This window comes from Nomascus leucogenys, chromosome 18 (assembly GCF_006542625.1).
Source record: "Nomascus leucogenys isolate Asia chromosome 18, Asia_NLE_v1, whole genome shotgun sequence".
NCBI lineage: Eukaryota > Metazoa > Chordata > Mammalia > Primates > Hylobatidae > Nomascus > Nomascus leucogenys.
This window is the reverse complement of record NC_044398.1, coordinates 75684060-75699567: the sequence shown is the minus strand read 5'-3', so window position 1 is coordinate 75699567 and position 15508 is coordinate 75684060. Positions and strand designations below refer to the sequence as shown.

The 15508-nt window shown below is 35.5% G+C and overlaps 1 protein-coding gene across 1 annotated transcript in view; it reads left to right on the top strand.

The window, feature by feature from the left end:
- The first annotated feature begins 1668 nt into the window (after nt 1-1668).
- The window catches only part of ADAMTS6 (ADAM metallopeptidase with thrombospondin type 1 motif 6), a 335185-nt gene continuing 321345 nt past the window's right edge, over nt 1669-15508 (top strand). The window contains exons 1-3 of the mRNA XM_003265987.2: nt 1669-2244; nt 9664-10038; nt 12579-12943. Coding sequence (XP_003266035.1) covers nt 9942-10038; nt 12579-12943 — 462 coding nt within the window. The 5' untranslated portion in view covers nt 1669-2244; nt 9664-9941. The remainder of the gene's footprint in view (nt 2245-9663; nt 10039-12578; nt 12944-15508) is intronic.

Here is a 15508-nt window from a genome sequence, read left to right as displayed (position 1 = left end):
ATACATACATACATATGAATCATCTTTATTGAAAACTCAGTGCCCACTATTGAACAGATTTCTACATTTTAAATGGCATTTAGCCAAATACTACTGATTAAGGTCAGGATGAGGACTATTGACTCCGTCGACAGATGCTTTCCACTTTCAACCCTTGAAGAAGAATTGAAATAACTGTATTCTTGGACGTTCTCAGTCTGATTCATGCCTCCTTTTAGCCAACTATTCATAGATTCACCAGAAGAATTACACCTACTACCTCCGGCGTAGGAAGAAAAAAAAAAATCAAATGGGCAATAATGTTAGCAGAAGCTTGAAATTTAAGAGCCGGTATTCACAAAGATCATCCTTCCTACCCCCTTCCCTCCGGTCTAGTTCTCCTTTCTGGTTCTCGCCATCGGAAATCGACTTGGCATTAACTAAGGGCTGGAATTTCAAGGCGTCAATTTCCCCCTGCCCCCAACCTCGGAAACTCCTAAACAGCTCCCTATTCTACACTCAATGGTAGAGACAGATAAATGATGCAGCAGATTACACCGTTGAAAGGCAACATTTGTCCTGAGCTATTTTCACATTTTTTCCTGTTTCCGATGTATGTGCCAGACTTTGTTTGCTTGCTTAGGACATGGAAAACACTGGGCATTTTCTCCCCAGTGGCTTTCTCTCAGCAAATGAAAGTGAAAGTGCTACATTGTAGCGGTATTTTATCCTTAAAGTCTGGACTGGCAGCTGGTGTGTAGGGGGGAGGGTGGGTGGGATTTGGGAAGGTTGAAGAACCAGTTTTGAGGTTTTGTTTGTTTATCTTGAGATCGCAGCAGGGTTCCTGTTTTTTTCCCTTCCTTTTTTTTTTTTTTGGTGGTGGTGGGGTCCTACTTTGGATTTATTTTCATTTGGGCAGTCATTGAAGTTTCATTCAATGGACCGACTTAAAAAAATACACTCCACTTGTGGCTTTTCCCGGTTGCACTTTAAAACACCATCCAGTCTCACCCTCATCTGGAAATAATGCAAGCTTCTCTCTTCCTTCCCCCGCTCCCTCCTCCCCTACGTTTTTTTTTTTTTTCTTTTAAAGCTCCACATAACCTGAAGTCGATAATCAGATGGAAAATGTACTGGTATTGGTTTACTTTAGTTTACTTTCCCTTTTGGTGCTAACCTTACTTGCTGAAGTATGTATAAAACACAGGCATTTTGTACACTTGTAGCTACTGAGTCTTGTGCCTGCTCCACGAATCTAAGCTTTAAGTTTCCTCAGAGGCACTGTTTACGTGCAAGTTTTAACATTTTGATTGTGTGGATTTTAAAAATAAAATTACACGGAGAATGACACCAGAGATCTTAACAGTGACATTAGTCCATCTAAAGTCATTCATCCTTCTCCCTCCCCCTTCATTTTTCCAAGAAACAACTAATAGCAAACCAGGCTAGAATTTCTAAGAGAGTTTAGAGGAGGAGGAGGAAAAGAGGCGGAGTGAGATAGGACAGAGAGGTTAGAGAGGCCAGAATTTCTCTCATTCACAGTGTGGAAAAGTTGACATTGTCTAAGCCCTTCTGAATGGCTGGTAGTTGGTTACCCCGATTGTACCTCTACCTCCCCTCCCCCTCCACGTGACGACCCAGGACACATGCGCACCCGACGCAGCCCAGGCACATCTGCAGACTGACGTCAGTGTGCTCTGCCTCCGAGGAAAAGCTGCCAAAATTTTCTCCTGCTGCAATTCAAGTTGGCTGGGGGCCGGTAGTGAGATCTAGGGCTACTTCAACAAAACTTTGCTGCCCTTCCTGCTCCTCTTGTCTTCTTTTCTCCTGATACCTTTTGATGCTCTGCACATGTTATTTGCATAGCAAAGGCACTAAGCTTTCCAGGAAGAGAGGGCACCACTTCCACCCCCAATAAGTCTTTTTTCCCCGTCTTTTCTTTCTTTTCCTTTCCTTTTTTGGGGGGTGGGGAGGGAGAGAGGGGGTTTGCAAAGGCAGCATCTCAGAGTGATAGCCTAGATGTATTGAAGGCATCTCTTATTCTGCCAAATCGGAAAGTCAGTTCTCTAAAGCCCGGGTTAGCCAGACCATAGGGTTTTATTCTGGCTGCAGAATAACTGGCTGGTGTGGCTTTGCAAAGAGGGGCAAAAAATAAAAAAAAAAAAAAATTCAAAAAAGTTAGAGAGGAGAGGGAGTACGTGAGTCGTCCAGTGCAATCTCTATTGTCTGAAACTTACTTTTTATCAGAATTTGAAGATGAAAACGGTAAGGAAGACTTAACAATATTCAATGAAGCTTTTTTTTTAAAAAAAACCAACAACTTGTGCTTTGCTTGTCTTCCGAATAACGCTTAGAAAACTTTTTTTCTGTGTGTGTGTTTTTTTTTTGTTGTTTTTTTTTTTTAATGGCAATGAGTGAGCTTGACTGAACTCATTTTACAAATAGTTATCTTTTTAGCTCCAGACTTGTCGGGGGTTGTAGAATTCTGGGACTTGCAATTATTTTATGATGCAAAAAATACGTTTATTTTATGAATATACAATACATGTTTGTGAAGTGGACTTGATTATGATTATTGTAATCTTTTAACTGATCACCAAATAGTAATCTGGAAGGTAATAATGATGTGTGTGTTTCAAATTGATTTACAGTTTTCTTAAAGAAAAGTCTTCTGCATTTTGTAGTTTCATGTCAGTGTCGTTAAGTCTTCAGACAAGTGCATATTTTATGCCTGGGCTCAGAGGGTAGCATTAATGTGTTAGCTGTAGCCCCGATGCTCTAGGACATGTTAAGCTCTTAATAGGCTAATCAAAGAGATGGAAGCGTGTGTTTTTGATTTACTTTTGGCCACTTGGGACGTGTTGGACTCATAACCCTCCGGAGCCTTGTTTATCGGGGTATGTCTGTATATATGGTGTATGGGACCAAAGTTCAGGGATTGAGGAGGGAGAGCGAGAGTGCAGGAATGGGGTATTGGAAAGCCTCTTTCTGATAATATGTGCTACAATTCCTGTCTTTGATGCTTTCTTTCCCTGTACTAGAGGAAAAGTGAGCGAGAGATTGAGAAAGCGCACTGAGAGGGAACAAGAGAGTGAGTTTCTTACTCTTGTTTTTATTTGAGCTGCCGGTGCAACGCGTTTGGGCCAGATGCCAACTGTCTGGGTCACACGCGTTTTATCCAAATAGATTTAGCGCTGCTGTCTGGAAATGGGCTGCTGAATGTTAACTTTAGGATCAACTCAACCAGGGCAGCTCAGACTGTTACCCTCTGTCTGGGCGAAGTGGAATGGTGGGGGCGGGGGGAGGTGAGGGTGTGCAGAGCAGAGAGAAAAAGGGAAACTGAACCATTGCTTGGAACTTTAAAAAAGACACTTGAGTGTGATTTTCAACGTATTCTTTTTATGTTCAAGTGTCGTCGACTTATTTTCTGTTCTTTTTTCTTTCTTTTTTAGTTTCTGTTGATTAGACTGAAATGTTTAGATGTGGGAATGACAGTTTTCAGAATTCATGACAGGAAAAGAAATGTAACACAAAATTGGGGTAGTTGAAAGAAATTAAGAAAATTAATTTTGGGGATAATTGTTTTCTTGTGTTGCAGCAAAGTGGTAGCTGCAGTCTGGTTTATGTTAATTTCGTGCTTAAATGTGATCGTTAGTGTTTTGAATTTTTGAAGAATAGCATTTAGAGGCAAATACGTTGATTTCAAGCAAATCAAATTCATTCATTTGCCACAGCTGCAAATGAAATCTGTGTAGTGGTCTTAATATTTTTGTGATTCCCAAGAAGAAAAACTAATAGCCTCAAGACTGAAAATACTGTAATACTCCTTATGTCTGGTTCCAATACCTGTAAGATTAATTCCTACTCTTGTCTACTCTTAGCACTTCCTCTTTCTTTCCTTAGTAATCACTAGTAGTAGTAACTAGGATGGGTCTTTATGCCAAATCTTATCAAGTTTGTGACTTTAGTGAGTGAATGAAGGGAGTTACCATATTAAGAGTTAGTTAACAGCATATTTGGAATATGTGTTGGGGGTAGTGGGGAGAAAAAGAGGGGAAGAGGTGAATAGCTCTCTTGCTTCTGCCAAAAAATCATGGTTGATTATCAAGCTAACCTCAAGAGAAAAAACTTATAATACAGATAATGTGTATTTACTTGCTATCTGGAAAAAAGTGTGAGACTACATGTAATTTAGGGCTTGAGTTTTATAAATCATGGTTTGTATTTTTGCTTTTAGCTCATTTGCTTTTCTTGATAGATATGTTTTGGGTAATTTATGTATTTAGTTTCACCTTTCCTTGGAAACCAATCTCACAAATTTTATAAATGATCTAGAAACCTTTCTACTTAGAGCCCTAATTGTGTCCTTCGCATACAGTAGGTGATAATAAATATTTGTTGAGAGAATAAATGGAAAATGAAAGGAGTTAATTTTCGTATATAAAAATTAAATACCTGAGAGGAGCATGGTATTGTTGTTTCTTCCATGGAGGCCAAATCAGCCTTAAATAAATAACCAGAGTTAAGATGGATGAAAGAAGTTGAGAAGAACGTTATACATGTTCTTTAGCTTCATAATAATAGTTCACAAGAGGAAATTGTTACCTTGGCTACTCCCAGATCACTTGAGTGGGAAGTAAAGATGATAGAGGAAAAAAGACAAGTAATACCCTCCAATCAGGGCAGACTACTGAGGAAATCACTGTAGTGCAAGTTGTCTGATCTTTTTTCTTCTTAGGTAGTGTAGCTTTGATCCATGGAAGCAGGTAAATGATCCCTTAACTTTACTGCCTGGTGCATTTGTGTTAGGGAAAAAAGCATATGTGAAATCAAAGTGAAATGGACGTTTTGGTTCTGTTTTCAAATTTAAAGTAGTTACAAGTATCATTATCGTGAACAAAGTTCTTTACTCCTTGCTGTAAAAGACAATATAACTAGTTGATTGACTCCATCATCATACCTAACTTATTTCACATTTTTGAGGGAAAGAGGAACTATTTTTGAAGGAAGGCCTTTGAAAAGTGATGTTAGATAATGAAGGAAGGAGGGCTAATATTATTTAGCTTAAAGTGAAGTACAGAGACACTTTACATCATATGTAATCTAATCTCTTAACAAGTCTTTGTGAGATAGACATCAGTGTCATGGTTTTATAGATTAGAAAGCAGATGCAGAGAGGTTAAGTAACTGGGGGTCAGGCCAGGACTCAAAGCCGTTGTGCTTTCCACAACATAATGATGTTTCTGCTATACAATTTAAAAGGTCAATGCATTGTGATTTTTGGACAACTGTTTGGTATTTCAATGTTAGTCTGAACTTTGGAAACTGTATCTGGAAAAGTCACAGCCTATACACATTTATGGTGTCCAGATTAACCTCCCCACCAGGTGTCAGAAAGTGGGTTAACTCATTCACTTTTATTGTGTAGGTGACTAAGAGCAGTTAGATTTGTTAGTTGTGTTGATTTTAGTTAAATTCCTTTTTTTTTGTCTTTTTTTTTGAGACGGAGCCTCGCTGTGTCGCCCAGGCTGCAGTGCAGTGGCGTGATCTTGGCTCACTGCAGCCACCACCTCCCATGATCAGGTGATTATCTTGCCTCAGCTCCCTGAGTAGCTGGGATTACAGGTGTGCACCACCACGCCTGGCTAATTTTGTATTTTTAGTGGAGACAAGGTTTTGAAATGTTGGCCAGGCTGGTCTCAAACTCCTGACCTCAGGTGATCCACCCATGTCAGCCTCCCAAAGTGCTGGGATTACAGGTATGAGCCACCATGCCTGGCCAGTTTTAGTTGAATTCTATCTAGACTCATTTACTTAATGTTAAGTTTCATCACTGAGCACTGGAGGCCAAAAAAAAAAAAAAAAGAAAAAAAAGTGGGGAGGGAGCAAGAGAGTGATAAAGGAGAAAGAAACTCACTGCCAGCTATTATAACTAGTGTTGGAACCAGACTATAACTGGTTTGTTTAACTTCAAAGCTCCTGCTTTTTCAACTATGCACCAATGCCTTTTTTACTGCAAATCCTTAAATCATATAGTAGTCTACTTCTGGCCAAATAGGTATTACTTTTTTTTCTCAATGCTACTGGCTTAGTTAACTTGAGTATTTACAGGAGAGTAGGTAAGAGTGAAGGTTATGAAACTGTAACAGTTTACAAAAAGAGCAGGACATTTCTCAAGAGGGAAAAATAGTTGCTCCCTAAATCCAGTCAACTATATTCTAAGTTTCTCAGTAGTTTCAAAACCTAGAGAAATAGGAGAAAAAGGGATGAATGATTCAATCAAATCTATCTCCATTGCTAGAAAATTAACTCAAATGTGTTAAGTATATGTTCTTTAAAGGAAGATTATAATCTAAAGTATATGAGGGACTAATTTAATGTCAGATGTTATTACTCAAAACACTCCAGTGATTTAAAAAAAATTAAAACAATGAGAATGAATGTTGTTCAAGAGGTGACAATTATACTTTAATATTACATGGGAAGGTTTAGAGTATGGAATCTGTATATAAGTAGGTTGGAAACCAAGATAATGGAATTCTTCTTATCGCCGTTATTGAATAATGGTATAACATAATCTCTCTATAAATTTTTACCTGAGAAATTTTTTACCTGCTATCTTGCCTAAATTAGTGTAGAAGTAATTTCAAGAAGAAACAATGACTGTATGTGAAGTTGTTAAAAACTATTCACATTAACTAACCAATACCACTTATAAATATATTGACTGGGCGCAGTGGCTTACGCCTGGAATCCCAGCACTTTGGGAGGCTGAGGCGGGCGGATCAGGAGGTCAGGAGATCGAGACCATTCTGGCTAACACGGTAAAACCCCATCTCTACTAAAAAAAAAAATACAAAAAAATCAGCTGGGCATGGTGGCACGCACCTGTAATCCCAGCTACTCAGGAGGCTGAGGCAGGAGAATCACTTGAACCCGGGAGGCGGAGGTTGCAGTGAGCTGAGATCGTGCCACTGCACTCCAGCATGGGCGACAAGAGCAAGACTCAGTCTCAAAAAAAAAAAAAAAATCTTTGACATTGGTTGTTATTAACTACTATTGACTGTTTAAATTTGAGTGCCTTAAACTGGAAGTGTGATATAATACAAAGAATTTAGACTTTAGAGCCAGACAGCCTTGTGTGAATCTGGGCTCTATTGTTTTATACCTACCTGACCAGTGAGCTTCAGCTTCTTTATTTGTGAATTGGTGGCTGTATTAGTTGTCAATTGCTGTGTAACAAATTACCACAAACTTAGTGAGTTAAAACAATATACATTTATTATCACACAGTTTCTCTGGGTCAGGAATCTAGGGGTTATGTCCTCAGCTTTAGGGTATCTCACGAGCCACAAAGTGTTGGCAAGGACTAGGGTCTTTACAGAAGGCTTGAGTGGGGAAAAACCTGTTTCTAAGCGCACCTATTACTCAATAGGATTTAGTTTCTTGCATGCTGCTGGACTGAGGGCCTTAGTTCCTTGTTAGTTATATCAGAGGCTGCTCTCAGTTTCTTCAATGTGGGCCTCACCAAATGACAGCTTGCTTGCTTCATCTAAACCAATTAGGGAAAGATGTGGCTAGCAAGATGGAAGTCAGAATCTTTTGTATGTAGTAACGAAAGTGACATCCCCTCAGTGTTGAGGTATTCTATTGGCTAGAATCAAATTAAGATGAGGGGAACAAGGAATGGATATGAGGAAGCCAGATTATTGGGCTCATCAGAGTCTACTCTGCCACAGGGGCAGCGTATATTTACTTCACAAGATTGTTTTGGAGATTAAAAGAAGCAATATATATTAAAGTTTTTTATTTTTGGTCTGATCTTAAACTACCTTTCTGGTTATTACCTGTTAGTTTTTTTGCACAGGAACAAAATTTGCTATTGCTATTATTACTAATATTGTTTACTATTTCCCATTTTTTTCTGGTTATCTAGACTTTGTGGAATGCATTTCTTTTATTTGTAATGATTACCTCCAGCAATTTGACTTGTAAAATTGTATTCGTCTTCCAGGATCTATCTGAAATGCTGCTTTTTCCATAAACATTCCTTGATCCATTCTTCTCTGACCCAGAAGTCATCTCCCTCATCTCATCTCCTGCAACAACTTTGCACAACCTTATTACGGCATTTGTCAGTCTGCCTTACATTTTTCCTTGCTACTTAGATTATGAGCTCTCCAAGGGCAAGGATTGAATCTTAATCTTTTCTGTTTCTCTTAATCCTTTTCTGTATTCTGATGTTGTTATAACATATCTTTTTAACATAGTAGGACAATATTTGTTGATTAATGAATTAGCTTTTCCAAGGCTTAGCAGTTTAATAACTTGTAGAGACAGATGTAAGGGATTTAAATGGCTGTTGTTGTTTTATATGTTGTATATACCAATATTTCTAGCACCGTAGGGAATAAAGTGTTTCACGTAAGTTAATTTTACAGTTAACCACAAATACTTTTTATATGCCTAAAGTGATTTTATTTTAACCACTATTCATTTATTCATTCTTTTACTCATCCGTTTTTTCAACCAACAAATATATAGTAAGCATTTATTATGTGAAAATTTCATATATTAGGGATTTGGGATGAAAATCTTTCTAATATCTTTTGTGTACTTTCCTAACTTACTAACAGTAACTTATTAAAAGCATTTATCTTCTTATTTTGGACTCAGGCATAGTGTTATGAATATCAGATATTGAACTATATAACACAGTTATACATACAATAGGAACTGTTAAACTATGTAAGACCCATTTGCCGCTACCCCAAACTATATTACTTTGGAGTTCTAAAACTACATTTTCGTTTTTTATCCTTTTTTTTTTTTTTTGATTACAGTTTGGCTGTTTGTGGCTAGTTTTTAGTCTCTTAGTTATTTTCTTCTTCTGATCTGCTGTATGCGGGGAAACCAGGCAGCCAAATATACTATTCTGTATCAAGTGTGAATGGAGACTCTGAGTGAGGTTGTTACTTGCATGTAAAGTACATGAGATAGGACTTGAAATCTGTTGTAATACCTGAAGTGAAGTTTTAAAAATTTCTTTTAAGTTACATTTCATAGAGTTGAAATTGACTCATGAGTTGCCTTATAAATCACATAAGACTTCCAAGTAAAGTCAAGGGTTATGGTACATATAGTTCAACTTTTTAGAAGTCTAGCTTCTGATACTGTCTTAGTATTCACAGATGGCTGCTAAATGTCACTGTATTTATAGATCTACTTTGTCAGAAAAAAAATGATAGGTGCTTTATAAAGCAACACAACAATATCTGGATATGAGTGTGTTTAAAAGGCATGTTATGGAATGGGATTACATATTGTTTGTCACTTACATATAATGAACTGAGGTAGTGAAGTCAGCCGACTTTATTTTATCAAAAGGAAGTTAACTCATTGCCCATCATTGTTATCTTCAAAGTTTTTAAAAAAGAATTATGATTTCTCTTTAGATTCCTTATTTGATTATTAAGTAGCTCTGGCATTATGCTGATAACCATTTAGGTCTCTAATTCTTGTCTAATCTTGTGAATGTTTATTTAGACTATAAAGAATAACAATGGTCTAATTTAACTATATTATTTTGTAGTTATGTCTTTTGGCAAGGATTCAGTACTATATAGGACTTGGATTTTTCCATTCTGGATATTTTTCAGTTAACTTAAATTTTTTTTTTTCTAGGTTAAAAAATGGCCATACTTTAGTAACTAATCAGCCTAATGCTTTGCTTATGAAAACTTTTACCATCACTATTTTTTCATTTTGGATTGAGAAAATGAATCCAGATATAGAAGAAAGTGCAGGATGTTGGATAAAAGTGGCTCTTAAACAGTGGAACATCCAATAACTAATTTACAAGAAGTTTTAAAGAAATTAAATTGTTATGCTTCGGTTTTGGTATGGTATTGACTCTTTAGCACATAGGTAGCCCTCAAAAAAATCATCCAGTTTTCTAAATTATGGAAATTTTGTGGAAGACGTTGACCTGGATTTTGAGCCTCATCATGGCTTCATCGGAATTTCATAGTGACCACAGGCTTTCATACAGTTCTCAAGGTAGGATTCTTGCTTTTGAAACTGACACAAAATGTTGCTATTAATTGGACAAGAAAAGATTCTGCATATTTAGTTTGGGTGGGTAGTTTTTTTTTGGGATGCGTAGTGATAGGAATAGAGGCCTACTGTGTCAATTCAGTATTAGTTTCATAAATGTTAAGGGCTATGCGTCGTTTAACTTGTCCTACTAGTATTTAACATCCAGTGGATTTTAGAGTTGACTGGTCTTTCTTGGAAAATGATAGACCCCAGGCCTTGTTCTTCTGAAACTTAAACTTTAATAAGCTTGTTCATTACTAGAGTTTATGGGCAAGGACATGTTCAAAGAGAATCCAAACATTTATGCTGCAGAAGAAGAAACCAGATAAATTATGATACAGGACCCTTTTAATATGGACGCTTTGTGAAAAAATGCTTTTCCAAACCTAAGAATTCTGATCTAAAGACTAGAATCTGAGTGTAAGAATGAGAACTGTAAGAAGTGCAACTTTTCACATTCTAATCTTTATAATTTTAATCTATAGAATTGAGCTTTATATCATAGAAATGATCTTAACAAAGCAGGCCCAGGAGTAAATGCCATTTTGTTTTCCATGGACCAGTCCAGTCCTTATAGAATTATTGAAAGGCATACCTTTTGGATTTCCCTCCCATGAATACATAGTAATAGATAATTTTTTGGTGCTGATGAACCAGATTTTCAAGAGTATTACAGATTGATGTATATGTCTAGAAGTCCATGTTAAAAAGTGCGGCTGTCAAAGTAAATCAATGAAGCCATGACATTTAGTATGAACTCTAATTATTTATAAGAAGTGAAATAAACACTGTCTTTTATTTACATTTGGTTATGGTTTTATGGGAGTTTATATTAGTGTGTAAACTCCATGTATAGACACTGAGGCAAATAAGCAGACATTTGGTTTACCTTAGTGGTAAATCTAGCTGAAAGAAGGTACAGCTAAGAAGGTAGATGGAAAATATTTAGTACATCTAAATGAGGAAAATATGTCTAATAGTTCTCTGAAATTTTAGTGGTAAATCTAGCTGAAAGAATGTACAGCTAAGAAGGTAGATGGAAAATATTTAGTACATCTAAATGAGGAAAATATGTCTAATAGTTCTCTGAAATTTTAGTCAAGCTGTTTTTAAAATAGCTTTATTGAGATATTACTACACATACCATAGAATTCACCCATTTAAGGTATATAATTCAGTGGTTTTTAGTATTTTCAGCATTGTACAACCATCACTATAACCTATTTTATTTTATCTTATTTTTTGGCACTAGTGTCATCACCAACATAATCAATTTTAGAACATTTTCATCACTCCAAAAAGAAGCCTATACTTCTTAGTGGTCACTCCCAAATTCCCTCCAAACCAGCCTTCACCTCCAGCTGTAGGCAACTAAACCTTCTGTCTGTAGAGATTTGCCTATTCTGGATATTTCATATAAATTCAATGATATGTGGCATATTGTGACTTGCTCTTTTACTTAGCATAATGTTTTAAATGTTAGATAATGAACTTTGATTATGAAGACAGTTGTTTTGAAGGTTCATTCATGTCATAGCATGTATCAGTACTGCATTCTTTTTTATTGTAAAATAATATTCCATTGTGTGGATATACTACATTTTGTTTATCTATTCATCAATTGATGGAAATTTGGTTTAATTCCCCTTTTTGAGTATGATGAATAATGCTGGTAAGAGCATTCACATCTAAATTTTTATGTGAATGTGCGTTTTCATTTCTATTGTGTATATAATATACCTGAGAGTAGAATTGCTGGATCATATGATTAACTCCATGTTTAAAATTTTGAGGAATTGTCAGACTGTTTTTCAAAGTTGTTACAGCATTTTACATTCCCATTGACGTGTTTTTTTTTTTTTTTTTTTTTTCGGTTTTGTTTTTGTTTTTGAGATGGAGTCTCGCTCTGTCGCCCAGGCTGGAGTGCAGTGGTGCAATCTCGGCTCACTGCAACCTCCGCCTCCCAGGTTCAAGCGATTCTCCTGCCTCAGCATCCAGAGTAGCTGGGACTACAGGCGTGTGCCACAACGCCCGGATAAGTTTTTGTATTTTTAGTAGAGGCGGGGTTTCACCATGTGATGATTTCTTAAAAAATAATTTCTACAAGGCTATAGAGATTCTTTTTTGGATAACTTTCAAAAACAGATTCTGAGCTAAACTCTTTTCTTTTACATATGTGTACTTCTCATTATTTTTTATTTCAATGTAAAATTTTCATATATCTTGTAGAATTTAGCTCTTAGGATGCATGTTTTAAAAATTAAAAAAGTAAAATAGTCCTTCACAAGTAATATTAAAATAATTGCAAATTAATCTTCAGATTTTCAACTTTTATTCTTTCATTTTTGTTTAATATAACTTTTTTTGTACATACCTCACATATAATGATTCATAGTTTTAATTGACATAGTTGTTGTTTATATTGCTGCTTCTTTGTTCTGTTAAATTTTCTTTTCTTCCATGTGTTTTTTTTCTGGATTCTCTGCCTTGTGATTACAAAGAGGAATTCCTGACTTATCTTGAACACTACCAGCTAACTATTCCAATAAGGGTTGATCAAAATGGAGCATTTCTCAGCTTTACTGTGAAAAATGATAAACACTCAAGGAGAAGACGGAGTATGGACCCTATTGATCCACAGCAGGCAGTATCTAAGTTATTTTTTAAACTTTCAGCCTATGGCAAGCACTTTCATCTAAACTTGACTCTCAACACAGATTTTGTGTCCAAACATTTTACAGTAGAATATTGGGGGAAAGATGGACCCCAGTGGAAACATGATTTTTTAGACAACTGTCATTACACAGGATATTTGCAAGATCAACGTAGTACAACTAAAGTGGCTTTAAGCAACTGTATTGGGTTGGTAAGTAGATGCTATAATTTTAAACTTCTGATGGGAAAATAAGTTTGCAATGTAAATGTCTTTCCTCAGATTAAAAATATATATATATAGGTAGTTTAAGTAGGAAGGTAATAGTTTAAAATTTTTTGCTATTTCTGCTGCCTTTGATTTTGATTTTCTTTTTAATAATGTATTGACTTTTCAAAGGGCAGCTTTTAAAACTCTATTATTAGAAGAGGAATGAACAAAACTTCAGATTTCCCTTTAGACTTAAGTTTTTCTGTTCAAATAAGATATCTTTTATGCATAAACAAGACTCAGTCATTTTTGAAGAATTTTAGGGTATGTTTGTATGTATATGTGTATTATGGCAGGAAGCCACAACACTGACATTCTTTTTATAATATCTTTCTTTGGTAGGTAACATATCTTAAAATTACTTATGACCTACTTAAAGTTACAAGTTCTCGAAGTAAAATCTTTTACACTAGTGTCTATGAGATAATTTTTTATACATTTATATGAAGATTGATATAAATCTTATTTTAGTTAGAAAATGGGTTCTAGGCTGGGTGAGGTGGCTCATGTCTCTAATCCCAGTGTTTTAGGAGGCCATGATGGGAGGATTACTTGAGGCTAGGAGATCAAGACCAGCCTGGGCAGCATGGCGAGGCACCTATTTCTAAAAATATATTTTTAAGAAAGAATAGAAAAAAGAAAATGGGTTCAAGACTACAGGGTTTATCCTGGGCATTTGAATCCATTCTAGTCTAATGGTAAATACACAGTTCAAAGTTGCACATAGTAATAATTGCAAAACAAAGCAAATTTCCATGCTTTCTCTTCTGTGTTTACCCTGTTCAGGCTAATGTAGCTGTTCCATTAAAGATGTATCTGTGAAAAGTGTACAAACATTTTGATGCTCAAGGAATATTTTCAGAAACTGTTTTTCTTTTTTATTATAATATACCCATATTCTTATTTCTGTTTCAATATAAAATAACTATAATTCGAGTTGGGTTTAAATAAGTTTTAAATTTGAAAGGACTATCAAGAACTACACAATGGAGAAAAACATTTCACTGTAGATGTATATAGGAATGTGCTCCAATTATCTACTTTCTATCACTGTTAAGTAAAATGAACCAAAGTATTTACTTAGCTTATAAGATTTAGGTTTAATTTCTATAAATAGACAAATTGAGTACACTCATTACTAGTTTCTCTATAAGCAGTGTTAGGACTTTATCTATAAAACAGATTTATCTTTTTGAATAAAATTATCCAAAATGTGTTCTAAAACTTCTCATATGTTAAAATGACACACTATTTATTATCACAGAAAAATACTATTCCTAGTCATTGACTAGGTTATTTATATTTGGCATTAACATTAATTATGCCATTGCTAGTTTTAACAGGGTGATGAAATGAGCAAATTCAAGATTTAGAAAAAAAACAAAACAAAACTAATTCCATTGTGGGATTTGAGAGAAGAGTGATTATAGATACGAAGATAATTTAGAACATGTAGGAGACAATAAGGGCCTATTCAAAGACTATGGCATTGAGAATAAAGAAGACAGAATGAATTTGAACCACATTTAGGGACAAAATTTAAAATATTTGCATCCTATTAATTTTTTCTTTCCTGACATATAGTAAGACAGAGAATACATAGTAGGTAGTTAATAATATTTTTAAAAATTGAAATAGAATTGAACTTGTGAGATACAGGAGAGAAAGCAATTGAAGATGGCTGAGATACCTCTTTTGGATGAAAGTATATATGAATGTTATGAGTTGAGAACGAATGTCAGAGGAGAGCTGGATTGGAGAGGAATTTGAAGAGCATGCCTTTGATACAGCAAATGTGAGGAATCTGAATAAATAAAGATTAAAGATGTCTAATGGTATTTGAGAAATATAGCTCTGAAGTTTAGAAAAGAATTCAATTCTGGAAACAAGTAACTTCAGAGCCATTAATGCAGGTGACTTTATGAAATTGTGCAACATGCTGTTCGATGACTCAAAAGTGAGAATAAAGTTGAAAATGGGACCTTTTCTACAATGAAGGAGATGACAAAATGTCACCTATTCATCCTTATTGGGACTTTCTGTCTCTTGTTCTCTTTCTCTCTGTTAACACCTTTCTATTTTACTTCGTCTCTTATTGACACTGTATGGTCCGTGTTAACTAAGTTTGATGATTTGATTAAGGTGTGATCTGCCAGGTTTGTCCACTGAAGTTACTATTTTTTCCCTTGGCAGTTTGTAAGGAATTTGTGAGCACATACTTCACACTTTTACACACCAGTTTTAGTAAACTTTACCTTCATTCTTATTTTGTATAATGTTATTTTTTTTTGAGACAGGGTCTTACTAACTCTTGCCCAGGCTGGAGTGCGGTGGCGTGATCTTGGCTCACTGCAACCTCCACTTCCTGTGGATGTTACATTTTTAATCAAATGGAATATGTAAACAAGTGTTTTTTAAAAAATTCTACTTTTCAAAGGCCACCACTTTTAATAAATTCTGTTTTTAATCATTCTATATAAAATAGTTGTTAATGCAGAGATCATTAGT